This window comes from Rhopalosiphum maidis, chromosome 4, assembly GCF_003676215.2.
Source record: "Rhopalosiphum maidis isolate BTI-1 chromosome 4, ASM367621v3, whole genome shotgun sequence".
In the NCBI taxonomy this organism is placed as follows: Eukaryota; Metazoa; Arthropoda; class Insecta; order Hemiptera; family Aphididae; genus Rhopalosiphum; species Rhopalosiphum maidis.
Window position 1 is genome coordinate 46,615,058 of NC_040880.1, and position 17,783 is coordinate 46,632,840.

The window sequence follows — 17,783 nt, forward strand, 5'->3', positions numbered from 1 at the left end:
TAAATTTTCCACAATAAATTCTAATTTGAATTTATAAGAAAGTCAAGAAGTGATTCTAGCATAATCATAATGATTTAATGGTTCAAATAATTATTTGTTCAAAATTAGTATTTATTGATTATATTGCATTTATAATTAATAATTATTTTTTATTGAGGTATATTAATTTTTATAATTGTTCACGTTTAAAATCGGGGAATTTAGCAATTTCGTAATGTACAATACTTATTTGAGTTGAATAAAATTAATTATAAAATGAACAATATAGATTCATCAATTACAAAGTATTGATTTATCTGATTAAGATTTGTTAAAGAAACATTCATTATCAGTCTTTACTAATAATTTTTAGGGATAATGAAAAGTCAAAAAAAATCACATGATATCATATTATTACTATACATATAAATTCTTAAGTGAGTGAACTCAAATACGCCTTTAGAGGATTAACTAAGTAGTTGCAAAATACTTAAAATACTTTTGATGTCAGTGTCAGTTGTAAGTTTTCCACATCCCTATTTAATAAATAAAAATAATTCTGAGACGGTACTACTACTTATACATCACCTCATCAGAGCGTCTTTGAGAAGACTCAAATAACTAATAGGAACAAAAATAAAATTATTCAAAATTCTTAGATTTATCAATAACATTTATTTTTAGAACTTCATTATGGCATTACCTTTTAAAGTTTCCAACATTAAAGTAAAATTAATATCTTATCGTAGAAATAATTCTAGTGTTTGTTGTTTATACATTGAGAGTTTTGATATTTCAAAGAAAATCATTTTATTGAACGTTTAGTTATTATTGTTCTCTCGGAATAAGTAATATTTTACCATTGGTTATAAATCCTAGGGTAGTATTTATAATCAATGATATTACATAATTAAAATTCATATAATCTCAAACATTCATTATAATATAAAACTTACAAAAAAAATGTGTTGATTTTATGCTCATTTAATTAATTTTTATTTTAACAATCGGATTCAGTCTCTCCTATTTAAAAAAGTAAACAAATATTAGTTTGTATATTTACTTTTTAAACTCTTCTGAAGTTTAATAATTACTGATTTATACCTTTCAAATGATTCATACGAATTTATAAAGAGAAAATTGCGGATTATTTATGTTGATAACATTAAAAATTCCAAATTAAATAAAAATAATTTTTATACATTTTAAATACAATCTATTTTGGATCGTCATTATTTAAAACATTCTTTATTACTTTTCTACGAATCTGTGGTAAAAATTTAATGTTAAAATACGGAAAGCGCCTAGCTTGTTCTTCTTTGCTGATTGTTATATTGTTAAATAGCACTGAATTTCCTATCTACAATTTTTTATCTAAATCATTTCCAGTCACTGATGCACGTTTTTATAATAGTAGCAAGTCCACACACACACACACACACACACACCGGATTTAGTCTCTTTTTTCCTTGTTCTTGTCCTTCCGTGTCAGTTCCGAGCCGGAAACGTTTCCTTCATAAATGACCCCGTAATCACCCGATACGTCATGCGCGACCTTCATTGTTCTTTCCGTATAATAACCTACCCGTTGGCAGTTTACTCACCGGAATAACATTTCTGTACGCTCGTTTTCAACCCTACCTTCTCGCCCCCATCAAAGCGCTTACTATACGCGCTCATATTGTCAGGGCGTTTGCGTATTTTTTGAAGATATTTGAATAAACATGATTTATAGTTTCTTGCGAGATGTTATTCAACAGACTAAATGGTACATTTTGTTACAACCCTCGCTCTGTCTGATTTAAGATTCAGATTACCGTGTCATTAAAATACATGAGTGACAGTTAAAGGAACATGATACCGTTAGCAGTAACGTTAGAGTATATCATTTTTGGCACATAGGTTTTTTTTGTTTCATTTTAATTTTTTTTTTACAAAATGTTCACAAAACCATAAAAAACTTTCAAAGTATGCTAAAATTGTTCGTGTTTATTATTTTTAATTTTTTTTTTTTTGAGTCAATAAAACTTGTAATTTACCCCAAACCTTCTGGATTAAGTATGCAATAACATATTATAATAATGTGGGTTATCGGACTATATATATGTACTACTTTGTTTGCACATCGTCATATAATTAAGGTCTGATTACGGTTTTAAATGTTTTAATACCCTAAAAATGTATTCCTTGTCATAGAACATAGGTACAACTTGCAGTGACATATACAAGCATTTCCAAAGGTTAGGGTTATATTTAATATATATATAAATATATATGTGTGTGTTTTTTTGATGAATAGTTTCATATTTTTAAGAAGTGAAAAAAACACAGTGAGCTAAAAAATATCTTACGTGAGCGTTCTGGGTACAACGTTGTTTAGAAACACGTTTTCAATTTTAACAGTTATATCATTTTTTTGGACAGGAATTTAATATACGAAAATTGATAGCATCAATATTGTGTATAATGATATAATTATATAATTAATACAGACATATAGTATATACCTTAATTTTATTTTTGATATGTTAGTTCTATATGATCAGTATACATTTTTGTACTAGATATAACTTATAGTAACTTTCAATATTTTGAAATCGACGCGAAGATGTATTACAATTTTAGTTAAATAACTCTACACATTTCATTAATTTAAATAAATAATTTGTGTAGAAATAAAATACCAAAATCAGCTTAAAGCTATGCACCACTGAAATAACCTTAAAATAAACGTAAAAATATTATTATTTAATTTAATTTTTTTGAGATGGTTTTCTAAAAAAAAATATATAATATTCAAGTGAGGGGTAAAATATTATGTCGATGAAAAATAAAATAGAGAGACGATTGTACGGTATGCCTTGTGCAGTTATTTGTGTCTATAATGACAAATGCACCGATCTATAATAAATGACCTAAATAAACAAAAACACGAATCTACAAATCCAAAATAATAATAATAACAATGGCATGAACTAAGTCAAAATTCAAACCTTACTTAACCTAGTTTGTTTTCTTGCAATGACTCACTGCAACAGTATGTACCTTGGCGTTCGTAGTAAACAATGCATTATTCAAACACAAACAACAACCACTGACGATGCAATGAATGATATTTATTATAAAATAAATGTTATAGGTATTAAGTCAAGACGAGTTAGTTTATGAGTAGAGATGAAATAGGTAATCGTTTCGGGAATTTGAAACCGGGTAATCATAAGTATAATAAAACTAATATAAATATATTAGGTCACGTCGATATGGTGTAAATTTGTTTTGAACGATTCCCAAAATGAGTGCTAAATCAAGTGGTGTGTGACTCAAGAGTACTAAACAATCTAATATTTTAAATCTTTTGATCAAACGGAATAATCCGTGAACAGTTTTAAAAGCCAGAATATTGCATTGTGTGTTTCAGTGACGATTTCCCGCTGCTGGAATAGCTATTATCTGTAAACCGAAGAGCAGCTAACGATTTCTAACGCGACGCCGAGAGACGAATAGAGACAACTATGAACTGGACGACAATGGTCTCGTTGGTAAACGGCACGGCCGACGACTACGAGGACCCGACGGGCACGGAGGAGACGGTCGCTTGCCGATCGACTTTCGGCGACCGGTTCCCGCTGTCGGCGGTGTTGATGGTGTTCTGCATGGTGACCGTGTTCGGTAACTGTCTGGTCATCATCGCCGTGGTCCGGGAGCGGTACCTGCACACGGCTACCAACTACTTCATCACGTCGCTGGCGTTCGCCGACTTCCTGGTCGGGCTGGTGGTGATGCCGGTGAGCGCCGTGCAGGAGGTGCTCGACCACTACTGGACGTTCGGCATAAACGCGTGCGACGTCTGGCGGTCGCTGGACGTGCTGTTCAGCACGGCGTCCATACTGAACCTGTGCGTGATATCGCTGGACCGGTACTGGGCCATCACCGACCCGTTCACGTACCCGACAAAAATGAGCCGGAAACGGGCGTACCGGCTGATCGCCGCCGTGTGGGTGTGCAGCGGCGTCATCAGCTTCCCGGCCATCATATGGTGGCGGCTGGTCCGCACCGAACCCGTTCCCAGCAACACGTGCCCGTTCACCAACAGCACCGGTTACCTGATATTCTCGTCCACCATATCGTTTTACGTGCCGCTGCTCGTCATGGTGTTCACGTACTACAAGATTTACACGGCGGCCGTCACGCAGACCCGGTGCCAGCGGCTGGGAACCAAAGTGCTGTCGTCCACCCCGTCGTCCGGCGGCGGTTCCGGTGGCGGAAGCGGCAGTGGCGGCGGCGGCGGTTCCGGTGGCGGAGGCGGAGGAGCCGCCGGTGGTCGGATGGAGCTCACGCTGCGAATACACCGGGGCGGCGGCACGACCACGTCGGCGTCGGCCGCGCACGGCGGCGGTAGCGGAGGCTACACGCGAGCTCACCAGCTGCAGAAAAACTTCTCGCTAAGCCGGAAGCTGAGCAAGCTGTCCCGCGAGAAGAAGGCGGCCAAGACGCTGGGCATCGTCATGGGCGTGTTCATCGTCTGCTGGCTGCCGTTCTTCGTCGTCAACCTGCTGTCCGGGTTCTGCGACGAGAGCTGCGTGTTCAAGGACCAACTGCTATCGTCCGTGGTCGCCTGGCTCGGGTGGATCAACAGCGGCATGAACCCCGTGATCTATGCCTGTTGGAGCAGAGACTTTCGCAGGTAAGCCGCCGTTGCATGTCAGACAATAAATCATTATTTATTAGACGCAGTGTTGCAAAATCGTTCGTATTATTGTGTTATTTACACTGGAATACGTCATATATATGCATAGTAAGTATCGTCTGCAATAGGTAGATTTAATAATATTATATGGGTCCAGATGCTACAGACGTGCGTCCCCACCGAGTCTAAAAAAATATTAAAATTTGAAATGATGGAAATAATATGATTGACGATTTACTTGACAAAAAGTACGTTAGCCAGGACGTTTCCGAGCCACTGGTGTTTGAGCTGCTATGTCGACGGCTGGTCGTTTTGACTTATACGTTTATTTTTGTAAAGGGTATTGCTGTATTAAGAGAAAAATAAAACAATGTTTTTCGTACAAAAGTTATAAATAGAAAATATTCAGTTTAAATGGAAAAGTAGTCTGATTCTTGACGTTAATTTCGGTGCTACTCAAGATACTTTAAATTGTATTTACAAGAGTCTAATATATTAAAACGAATAACCGCTTAAAATATATACAAAATATGTTTATGAAATGAAAAAGTTATTTCAATGTTTATGAAAGTTATAAAATAACTAATTTACATACTAATTTATTTTGAATGAATAATTTATACCACCGATAAAATTCAAAAAATCGGGGAACTCTCTGTGTTGCATAATATATTGTATTGAATGTACTTCGTCACTTATTTATTGGATGTTAAATTTGAATTCAAAATATTGTATTGTGTTACGGTAGATAGTACTAAAACAATAATTCAAATTTAAAATACGGGCATTTTGAAATACAACCGTTTTTTTTTCTTTTTTAACTATACATTTTTTACCGAACACAATATATTTGTATACATGTACGAGTACGTCTAGAGATGCATTTAGAACTAAGTGACATTGGATGCAAATCACTAGTGTAGTTTTAAATCAAAAATTAATAACAGAATCGTAAAAATTCTCTAACTCGAGTATGAAATTATTTTTATACATATGTCCCTATTTTAAAAATGTTCTTATTTTATCGTGACTAATAATTTTAAATTATTTAAATATATTCAATAACTTAAATCATTGGTTAATGTTGACATATGTTTGGTGAAAACTAGTATACAAAAATACTTGATTTAATCTTATAATTATTGTGAATTTACATGAAACTAGAATATTGAAGTACTTTTATGAGTCGATGGTTAAACGTATGAAATAATTATGACCACTAAAAGTTAATGACCGTACTAATTTGCTTCGCGGAACTTCTTATGGTCGTTATACAATACAATTATTTAACTAAATAAAAAAAAAAAATATTTTAAGTAAAAATACTCATGTATTTTCCTAGCAAATATTGTACTCGAGTAGTAATAATAAAAAATGTATGTATTTATGTATAAGTTTCCTTGTAATAAATTATTATTGATCTAAGACGTATAAAAAATGATTTTAAGCCTATTTTAAATATTCTTATATATATTTTTTTTATAAATAATCCAGGAAATATGTCCAAATTTTCATTTGAAAACCAAATCGATGCATCAAATAAATAAAATAGCTTAATGTTTATAATAAAATGTGTTTAAGTTAACTTAGTTTAATTAAATAACAAATTATTACTTAATAATAATAATAGTTTTATACATTTTATAAATGTCCACCATCGAAGTTTTGATGGTGTGCGCCCAATTCACGTGCGTAGAATATAATATTATGCCGTAATTATTATTGTTGTTATTAGTATTATTACGATAATGCAAGAGTTTCAGTTCATGAGAATCGTGCGTAGAACCAAACAGCTGCAATCTCATTAGTCATCTCCCGCCTCCACGCGCTTGCCCACTTTACTCGTCGTTCACTGTTAGCCAGTATATTATGATATTATTATTACTACGTGTTTCCTGTGAAATTGGCTATCGCTGTCCACCACTCGGTGGTTGTACAAAATTCGCCAGGCGACAATTATTATAATAATATAATGGCATAACTTACCCGCATTTGATCAACATCCCTGTCAGAGATTCACGAGGAATATAAAAAAAAAAAAAAAAATAGAGAACGCGAGCTTAGCTTAAATTGTACCTAAATTGTCTATACTGAATTCGGTGGCTTGGCTCTAATCGTATTTAGAGGTTTTGAAAAGGGTTAAAAGCAGAGGTTGGAATCCGTTGAATAGAAAAAATAATAATTATCTTATCTATTATAATTAGTGTTAAGGGATGAGATTAGTATTAAGCTAGGAAAATGACATTTACCGAATAAATCTATGAGCCAATCAATACGCCACTTTATACAGTAGAAACCGTTTATAAAGACACTGCAATTGTAATGATGTTATAAATGGAGAATCACATTTGGTTAATACTAAAATAACATAAAATTGGTTCGAAAAAGTATGGCCTAAATGCCTTAATTACGGGAAGGGTACACAAATGACCAAATTTATAATGCAGATGGAACTGGACTTTTTTTACAAAATGCTACCTAACAGAACATAAATATTTAAAGGAGAAAAATGTTCAGGTGGTAAAACGTTTAAAGAACGTCTGACTGTCTTAGTTTTAGTAAGTATGACTGGTAAAAATGAAACTGATCATAATATTGAAAAATCCCGTAATCCACGATGTTTTAAAAATATCAAAAATGACTGCCTACAGGTAATATATGAATCAAACTCCAAAACTTAGATGACTGCAGAATTATGGTCTAAAATTGTATTAAATTGGGATTTAGATTTTCAATATGTATTGAAGTTACAATATTTTTTTCATCATTTTGGTTATAAACTTAAAACGACTACCGGCTAATATGACATATTTTTCTTGGTCCTTTGAACGTCATTATAAACGATTTCTACTGTAGATTTAAGCGTATCGTAATTAATAATTTTATAATATGATAGTAGATATTATTACATTTTTATCATCATAATCTAGACAGGTTGTTGTATAAAATTGAAAACATTAAAAATAAATTATCAAAGATACCGGTTAATATATAATATTTATATGCTTCTATATATATATTGTAGATTAGACATTATAACCGTGTTCAACAATTTAAACATCTTGAATTTGTGACACGAATTTACGATCAAGTAGTTCCCCGTTGATGAATTCCAAATATTTATTGTATTATGTTATTTAATTTATAAATTGACGTTCAGATCTACGCAAAGTTGGCCATAGTTTCACTTAGATATACATGAGTATGGAAGTTTCTATAAACAAACCTTAACTAGATAATTTTTATTCAGCTATATTACATATACCAAAATTCCTGATCTATCAAAACTATTAACAATTAATGTTATTAAACTAAAGTATTTTGAAAAAAGTATTTTTTTAAATAAAAAAATTAAATAAAATTATTATAAAATTCTAGATTTTTTTTTTACATTGTATTTTCTATTACAATTAAAATACGATATTTTTTAATGGAGCACTATGATATTTAAAATTATTAGTACTAAGTATAATAATTGGTATACTTCTGCTTGATATTATAAAATGTTAACACAGTATTCAATTACTTATTAGAATTTTATAATGGTACAAATACAAATAATTTTTAATATACAGTAGTTCATAAAATTATAATTTTTATAATGACATATAATTGAATTGCTTTTTATGAATGTATTTTATACTTAGATAATGTTTTTATATTTATTTTTAGGTATGAATCACTTTATAATATTGTGTAATTGATTTAATTATTTAAAATTTCAAGATTAATTTTATTACTTTTAGATTTTGAGCGAAGCAATAAATGTATTAATTTTATAATGATGTGTGTTTTTATTTTTGTGTCTGGGTACACGATAAGTAGTCGATAAAATGTTTTGATTTTAAACCTTAAGGGTGATTTTGGATAGAAAATTGGATCTAGTTTGTATTTTAAAAAGGTAAAAATTAAAATTTCCAAATTTTTAAATAAAATTGGTTTTGTTTTTTTGGTGTAACTTAAAAACGAATAACCCTAATTACTTGAAATGTTCACCAAATTGACTATTTAATAACTATAACATAGTATACTATAATATAGTTATCATACTATTATTTTCGTTACTATAAATTGTTCAAAATATTTCGACTCTTTTTAAAATATTTATAAGCATAACAAATGTTCAAGTTTTTAGTTTTTTTCTGCGATAAATTGTCAATGAAAAATTATTTGTTGCGTATTAAATTACAAAACATTTTGACGATATTTTTATAAAAATCCCCAAAAATTTTCAAACTATTTTGTAGTAAGAAATTCATACAAAAAATGTTTTATTTAAGTTTTGAAAATTGAATACAAGATTCATAAATAGTTCGTATTTATATTTCAACTGTACAATTTGAAAAATATACTTAAAATAAAATAGATCAAATGTAAATGAAAATATATATTAAAACGATAAATAACAATGTTAAAAATGATCAATTATCATGTTTTAATTAAACATTTAAAAAAAGATAATTCGTGGTAAATTAGAACATACGTATATGACGTACATTTTATTATTATGAATTTTCTTATATGCAATGACGATTGATTTATTATAAGATATTATCTATTTATATTATGAACCAACTTTTACTATTTTACGATATTTGCAGAAAGATGTTATTACATTTTGAATTATATAAGTTTATATTATATGGTATAATTAATACAATATAATATATATATTATTATTATAATAATTAAATACTATTAATATAATAAACGCAATATTTTAGGTAAAAGTTATATCGACCTACTGTAATACTAAAAGTAAATTAATAAATTAATTTAGTAGCTTTATATTATAAGTGATTTAGGCTGACACTCTGACAGACCGTCTCCGTTCAGAATCATTTTTCGTATATACAATGATATATTATTGAATTCAAATTTAACACACCCGCAGCAGAGTGGTCCCCACTTGTCCGCCCACCATAGTGCCTTACAGTAGAACAGTACTCACTTATTTATATTATTTTATTTATAAATATATTATAATTTTATGACTTTAATAAATTAAACCATTAAAAAAAAAAATAATAATCAAAATAAGAATAGTAGAAATATTTATAAATCTGGTGAAATTGAAGTTTTCTTTTGTATATTAAAATTTAATTTTAAATGGTTATTGCACTATTCGATAAAAATAATAATAATAACAATAATAGTTAATAATACGAACTTAAGTTGTATACTCAACTTATATTTTTATAAATTAATTAAACTGTTATTGACTTATTGTTTTGGTGCATTTTATAGGTTTTACGATTATTATTGGAAAAAAATAACAATTGTAGTGTGTATAATTTACACATTTGTGTTCATATTATTCCGAAGTAGAATGTTACGAGAAAATGATCAATAATCAAAATAAAAATTTTGTCAGTGTTATTTATAAGAACTTATTATTATTATCAAATGCATATAAGACTCATAATATTCTTTTACTGTTTAATAGATATTTCTAGGGATATTTCTCGGGATATTTTATAATTCATTTGTATCATTAATATTAATTTAATTTTATATAAATAAAGTAGCTAGATATAATTTTTGCCAAAAATGTTGGACATTATAAATTTTTTATTATTATTACATTAATGTTATAATAATAATATAATATTGTTATAAACTTAAATAAATACCGTTTGAAAACTAGTGTTACGTAAATATTCCCTTTTTTGCGTATTTCTTGTTTTATTCCCCAATTATTTTTAAAGCAACTGTGAATTTTTTTCTTTTGATCTCTCAAAGTTACTATTAGATACAATTTGCCACCAAAAAAAAAATCTTCAACAAGGAAGATTAAAGCATTTTTACTTTGATAAAAACTGTGTGATGACATTTTAAAAAACAAAAAAATCACAGCAGACATCATTTTAAAACCAAGTTATTAATCACTTTGTTAAAAATCTAAACGAATAACAGACCTTTTAAGAAAAATAACTCTTCGTGAAAAAATAATTTTTTTACAGTTTAATAAAAATAAATAATTATACCTAGCTAATTTGAGTAAATGTTAACTATTCATTTTTTTTGAAAGTTTAAGTGTAGTTTTGGTAAATACAACGTCTATAAAAAATATCTTAATATTTATCATTATAATAAAGTATTTACATTATACAATATACAAATATCAATAATATTAATTAATATTTCTATAATGTAATTTTATGGTCAATTATGAAAATTAAAAAAAAAAACCCAATACCTGTGAACAATGTTATTTTTTCGTTTTAATAAGCCAAACCATGTCTTAAGTCCATTAAAACTGCTGTTAAACTTTTACTTTTTGTTTTATTTAATAACTTTTTTTTTATAAATAATTAATTTGATAATGAAAATTTAAATAGAAAGGTAACTGATATAAATGATCACTATTATAAATTGTAATTAAATAGATTTAAGTGGTCTTGAATTTAAACTAATTAATGTAATAATATTTTTATTTTCTTAATTCAGTGATAATACTTAAACGGTAAACTAAATTTTAGACCATTAGAAAATACAAAAAAAGATATTTATTTGAAAATTGTATTTACATATTATTTTATAATAATAATATTCTGCGCTCATTTTTAAGAAATAAAAGCCAAGACTATAGAAACCATAAAAGGTTAGGTGCAACTCTATCAATCGATAATAATTCTGTTGGATATTTTGAGTTTATTTAAGTACTCTATTCCAAAAAAAAAAATAAAAAATAAAAAATAAAACATTATAGCATACTGAAAAAGTGTGGTTATAAATAATTTAATTTATTTTAAATTTTTCATTTAATTTGACAATTTATCAATTAATAATAATAGAACTATATAGTGTATACTGAATACCACTACATACTTTGCAAAGATAATAAGTGAATTTTGAGAAGAGCCCTATATCCCACTGATTATGTGATCTAGATTTATTTATTATGTTAAGCATAACCACATACAAGTGGATTCACTAATTATCTGAATTAATAATTGTCATTTAATTTTATTATATGCTAATAGGAGGTTTAAATTTGTTTTCGATATACTTCTGAATATTTATCATATTAAATTGAGTACTGAATAATTTTACATTATTTGAAAGCACAAAGAAAAATAATTTACGTGTAAAAAAATGGCTCTGAAAAGTGAAATAAATAAAACACATTTATTTTAACTACATAATATTGTATATTATTTAATTTTAATACATATAACAATTTTGTGAACAGTATAGTTAAAAAGTTTTATTATTTTTGAAAAGTATAAACAGTAATAGGTAATATTTGCGTTCAAAAATAGAAATCTTTTATTTTTTTTTAGAAAAGAAAACAACTTCCAGACAGGAAACTTAAAATTGAGTGATTCACTAGATGTATTTTGGATTCTCTTACTTTTATCATTTTTGTCAAAATAAAAACTTCTTCATGTTCCGAACTAAATAAAGGCTAATTTACTTACTACCTAACATAATAACTGTAAATAATAAAAACCATAAAAGTAATAAATACCTATATTTTTAACAAACGTCTATACAATATAAATAATATGGTGCTCAACTATCGTCTCCATATTATGTTAATGTGACGCATCATTTATTCACATACTAAGTACATTATCGCATTAGCGACAATACGAGTAATGTTAACACTTTATACCAATACCTATTGCTATAATCCGTTAAAACCACAATCAGTTGAAAGACAAGTGAAATGGGAATATATTTCACTTAAGGATCATATAATAGTATAATACAGGCTCGTGTAACATGATCGGAAAATAGTTTTATTTAATGTCTGTTATAGATCATATTATTATGTTTAAAAATTATATTTTGTGCTTCTAATGAATTTTTCTAAAAAAAATTGTATATGTTTAGATCTTCTTGAGTACCTACTTATTTGATTCTAAGTATGTTGTGCTATACATGTTTTAGGTGCTACGTGGGTATATAACAAAAGAAAAAAAATATCATTAAGAAAACATAAAATAATTCATATTTCAACATATTAAATGGTTGTTTAAAATTGACACAATTAAATAACAAACCAACACGCAATATTTTGTTTCTATTTGTGTAAAAATTGTACTATTTTGAGAACGTAATTTGTTAGATAAATGTATCTATTACGTATATACAAACAATGTGCAGTATAATAGATAGCTAAGTAAGTTAGTTTTAATAGAATAATGACACAAATGGTGATAAATAATATATCGTGTTATAACATGTTATACGGCCCCATTTGGAGAACATTCAGAGTCAGAGAGTATAAGTACATATGTGCAGAAGTTGTTGTATTATGGAAAGTGTAGGGTTGTGCAATGACAAACTATATCCATGTACGGTATGCTGTGGTTTCGGGTAGTAGATAATCGCTAAATTCAAGTTTACGTCAAAGGTTTTTTTATTTTATCAAACAAAACCGTTGTAACCAAACAACTCCCATGGGTTGTAAATAGTGTATTAATTCCTGTCTTGCAATGAACTTTTGATACGTATTCCCGTATTCGTATAGACGAGGCGATACGATGCTTACACTATGAATTGGATCATAGTAACTGATCTGGAACGAATACATTATTTATAGTTACACCGTACGCCATGTTAAATATTTTCTTTTAATATAAAATGCACATCACAATCCATAGTCATATAAATCAAGGAAAATTATTTATGAGAATTTTCATTTAAACTGCAGAACTAACATGCAAAACTCTTTGAAATAGAAATAATAATAATAACAATATAGTAATAGTATAATAGTATATCATGATAAGTACACACAAAACACAATTTCTTTAAATTTAATTCCATAAATTATTTGCAGAATCGTTTTTATACCTACATTTTAGAGAAATATCTTTAAATGTTCACTATTTATGCTTAGATATATACTGTGAAATGTTCTGCTGAATAATTCGCATTATTTTTATCAACTGAAAAATATTTCTAAGATATGCTTTGCACATTTATACCTAAATTTACTTTTATATTCGAAATGGTCTGTATGTATACATTTAAATTATATAAAAAATTAGACAAACAAAAAAATGCATAACGGTCCATAGCCTAGGCTCTAGTTGAAATAACTATTTAAATGTCACGATGTTTTCAACTTGTTCTTTTAGATTTTCGACTTTAAAAATTATACAATTAGGTTATAGTTGGTAGATTTTCGACATTTTTTAGTTCGAAAACTGTTAAATACAACAGTACTTAATAAATTGTATTTGGTTTATACGTTAAATAGATACGTTCTATAGTTCTAAACGATTTGAGCAGTTTATCATGACATTAGGTATTAATCTGATATTTAGTTGTATTTAGTAATTACCTTTAATTTTCAAGGAGAATAATAACAATAAGTCATCTCAGAACCATAATACAATACATAATATAATTTATATCTACAACTTAGTTCAATTTTGAACCATATAATTTTATAACTCATATCATATTATTCACCAAATTTTACTATATTGAACAAATTGTATGGTTATAATAAATCATATCTGATTTCCAATTATATGTTACTTAAATCAGTTATAAGCTCAAAACATTTATAAACTAAAATATATTACCAATTATACGAAATTTATTTGACAGGTAACACATCGTTCTTAATTATTATGTTTTCAATATTTCTTAACGTAATTTTAAGTTTTAACATTTAATTGTATAGTTTTTTCTTCGTTATAGAAGTTCTTAGCACTATCCAAACAACAACTATAGGAACGGTTTAGCTGTTATTATCTATAAGTTTATATTATAGAATCTATGGTTAAACAAGATATTTTTTAAGCCAGTATCGTGGTATTAATGATGAATGATTTTTATTAATAACATAGGTGTATATTGATAAACTGTATGACTAGGCTAGTATAAGGTGTTGCATAGCAACCTTAATATTACTTTATGACAGCGCGTTGGACTTAATCAAATGAGTTATAAATAAAATAAATGTGTTCATACAATGGCCATGTCACATATATATGTAGGTATCCGGTAAACTTGTATAATGTGTTTATTATTAATGAATAATTAGGTAAGAGGCAATTTTTTTGTTGGAATAATAATAGCAACCTTATTATTATTAGTTTTTTTTTTTATTAGCTTTTTATAAAAACTATTCAGCTTGACAATAATTACAGAATATAATAATACAATTAGGTAATTATTACAACTCAACAGTAAACTTTATTAATTATAAAAATCAATTGAAAATTATCTAAGTTTAAATAAGTAATTTAAAATAGTATCGAAAGATAAAATTTATGTTCTTTGACAAAAATCTTTAATTTATTAGTGTAATTACAGGTAAAGTCAAAATTAAATATCACGATTTTTAATATTACGAACAATTTTGTTCTGATAAATTACATTGCAGCAATCAAGAAGGCTTTTTCAATTAGTGCTGTGTTGTTTATACTTTATACATATTTTTAAAATACTGCAGCAAATCTGAAATAACTCTTCAATTCATTAACATGGAGTTTGCAATTTTTTCCCGCCCTCGAAACTTTTGCACAGAAAAAAAAGGTCGACAGGCTTTTTTGTTTTACACGACCTTATAAGGATTTGGCCTACAGCATTTTTATTTTCGCCTCATCCGTTATACACTTAATATCATTTATCATTATACTCCATGTTCGAGGATCAGCGGGAGAGACAGAATGGAAGGATCTGCTAACGACAAATGGAAAACTAAGCAGCAAATGAGTCTTTGAAGACTAGCTGAAAAAACCCACGCTCTACCTAACCGTACCTTAAACAAACTGTGAGATAATGGTTAACACCGTTTCAACCCGAGAACACTGTGGAACGATATTTTGATAATTATTATGCATATGACAATGTCATGTGCTGAACTGAAGCAAATACTAATATCATCAAAGTTTGATGATCAAACAAAAAATAATAAATATTCTCATACCGGAAACCACGTAGAAAGTATTGATTTAAATCTATACAAATTGAACACTGAACGATTTTAAGCACTGTTGGTTTATAATTTGTGAAAGTTTATTCATATTTTTCCAAAAAACTATTTAGATATTAAACAAACATTTTTTATATCGACTTGTGCTGGTGAAATACAAAACAATTTACAAATAGTCAACTATAATTAAAACCACTCACAAAGAAGGTAGAAATTTTAAAATTATAAAGTACAATTTATCGTTTTTTCTTCAATACATGTGAAAATGAATAAAATCATAAACACATATTGACTATCAAATCATAAATAAATATATATTTATTTATGATATATCAAATATATCAAATCGAGATAGTAGGTTATAAGACGACAGCGCTACTACTAGTTGCTAAGAAGAATTTTAATTGAAAAATGGTCATTGTATTATTATTGAATATATCTACCGTAAAAATTGTATTATTATTTTATAATCAAAAAGCGTTGATTACAATATAAATTTCAATAACAAATGTATAAGATATAAAAATTATCTATGAGATGCAATTGCACACTTTTGTATCCTGCATAATAATTATATCCTAATATCACTATAAATGTAATGCATCCTACCAATGGAAAACATGTCCACGATGGTCTGAAGATATCAGTCATTAATATTAATCCATAAAAATGTCATCATTTATAAAAATCGTCCATGTAGGTAGATACTATATTACATATATTATATATTTTTATATAACTATTTTAAGATAACTATTATCCTTACTGTATAAATGTTAATAGATCAAAAGCTGTTCGTTCAAATAGTAATTTGAATACATCATTGCTTTCAAAAAATAAATAAATAAATCATTTGTTCAATAATCAACATAAAAAATGTTTTCATGAAAAAAAAAAGTTTGTACTACAAATTACACTATTGGACCGTGCTTATAAAAATCTAAATAATTAAAAATATAAAATTATTATTTAGGTATACAGAAAAATTCCAAAAGCAATGATTTGAATAATTTAATTATTGCTTGAAGAATCATAATCATTTTATAAATATTTAAGTTAGTCTTATTATCTTCTAACATAAATCCTTTAAGTATTATATTGAATTATAATTAATATGTTGATTCACGTATACACTAATTTTCGAATTGTTTGATTACAGCTGTATATTTTGTTTACTTTTCAAATTAACAGCAAAAACTTCATTGTTTTTACAAAAAAAAATGTACGTAATTTTTTCATTGGTTTAAATATATAAAATATGATAAGCAATAAGTAAATGGCGAAATTCTAGTAACCTTGATTTATGCTAAAAAATTTTAATAAACAATTTATCTATAATATGATTATGTATATATAAAAAAAACAAGCAAATAAAAAACTAAAAAGTTTACGATACTTTGTTTACTTATAAGTTATAATCATAATATGCACTATGTAATTTACTCGTATAGTTAAACAACTTGCATTTTTTTGAACTTAAATTGATTTAAAAAATTATTAAGTTAATTTAAAACTTTTACGGGCGATTTATTTATTATTGCTATATTATTAAGATTTTAAAATATAAAATTAAATTTATATTAATTCAATATCTAGTAATAAATAGGATAGTACGTTTATTTATATCTACTTAATAATAAGATGTGGAAGAATAAAGACGATTTTATTTTATCGTACACAATGCGTTGTACATTAATTTAATATATTTTTTTAAATATCTTAATATAATATTTAGTGTTACATAAGTATAGCTAATAATGTTGTGTTATATATTTTTTTTTATCAAAAATAATAATTGAAAAATATCATTTTTCATAATATAAAAAATGTGTATTTAATGTTTATAAAAACAGCTACATCACTTATTTTGAACCTAACATAATATTATAAGTTAATCAATTTAAATTATTTGAACAATAAATTGCATACAGATAGTTTTAAACAACAAGATAAAAAGTCAGAAGAGCAATTCTGAAATTTGGGCATTAATTTAATTTAACTGCAGACGCACGTCAGGATTTAGTTTTGTAGAAACTGTAGTATTTTGGGTATAGGCTACTTGGATGTCAGAGTTTGTTGTTTTTAAACATTTAAAAACAATTAATCATGTTACTTTAAAATGATTTTGACCATTTGGTGAGATTGATGAAATTGTTTTTAAGTATTTTTTGATTTTGACTAACATGAATTACCGTTTATACCTAAATTTCA

General features: G+C 27.3%; 1 protein-coding gene across 1 annotated transcript in view; it reads left to right on the forward strand.

The window, feature by feature from the left end:
• The first annotated feature begins 3,421 nt into the window (after positions 1 to 3,421).
• The window catches only part of LOC113556331 (dopamine receptor 2), a 119,017-nt gene continuing 104,655 nt past the window's right edge, over positions 3,422 to 17,783 (forward strand). Inside the window, exon 1 of the mRNA XM_026961203.1 lies at positions 3,422 to 4,663. Within this exon, the coding sequence (XP_026817004.1) occupies positions 3,492 to 4,663 (1,172 nt within the window). The 5' untranslated portion in view covers positions 3,422 to 3,491. The remainder of the gene's footprint in view (positions 4,664 to 17,783) is intronic.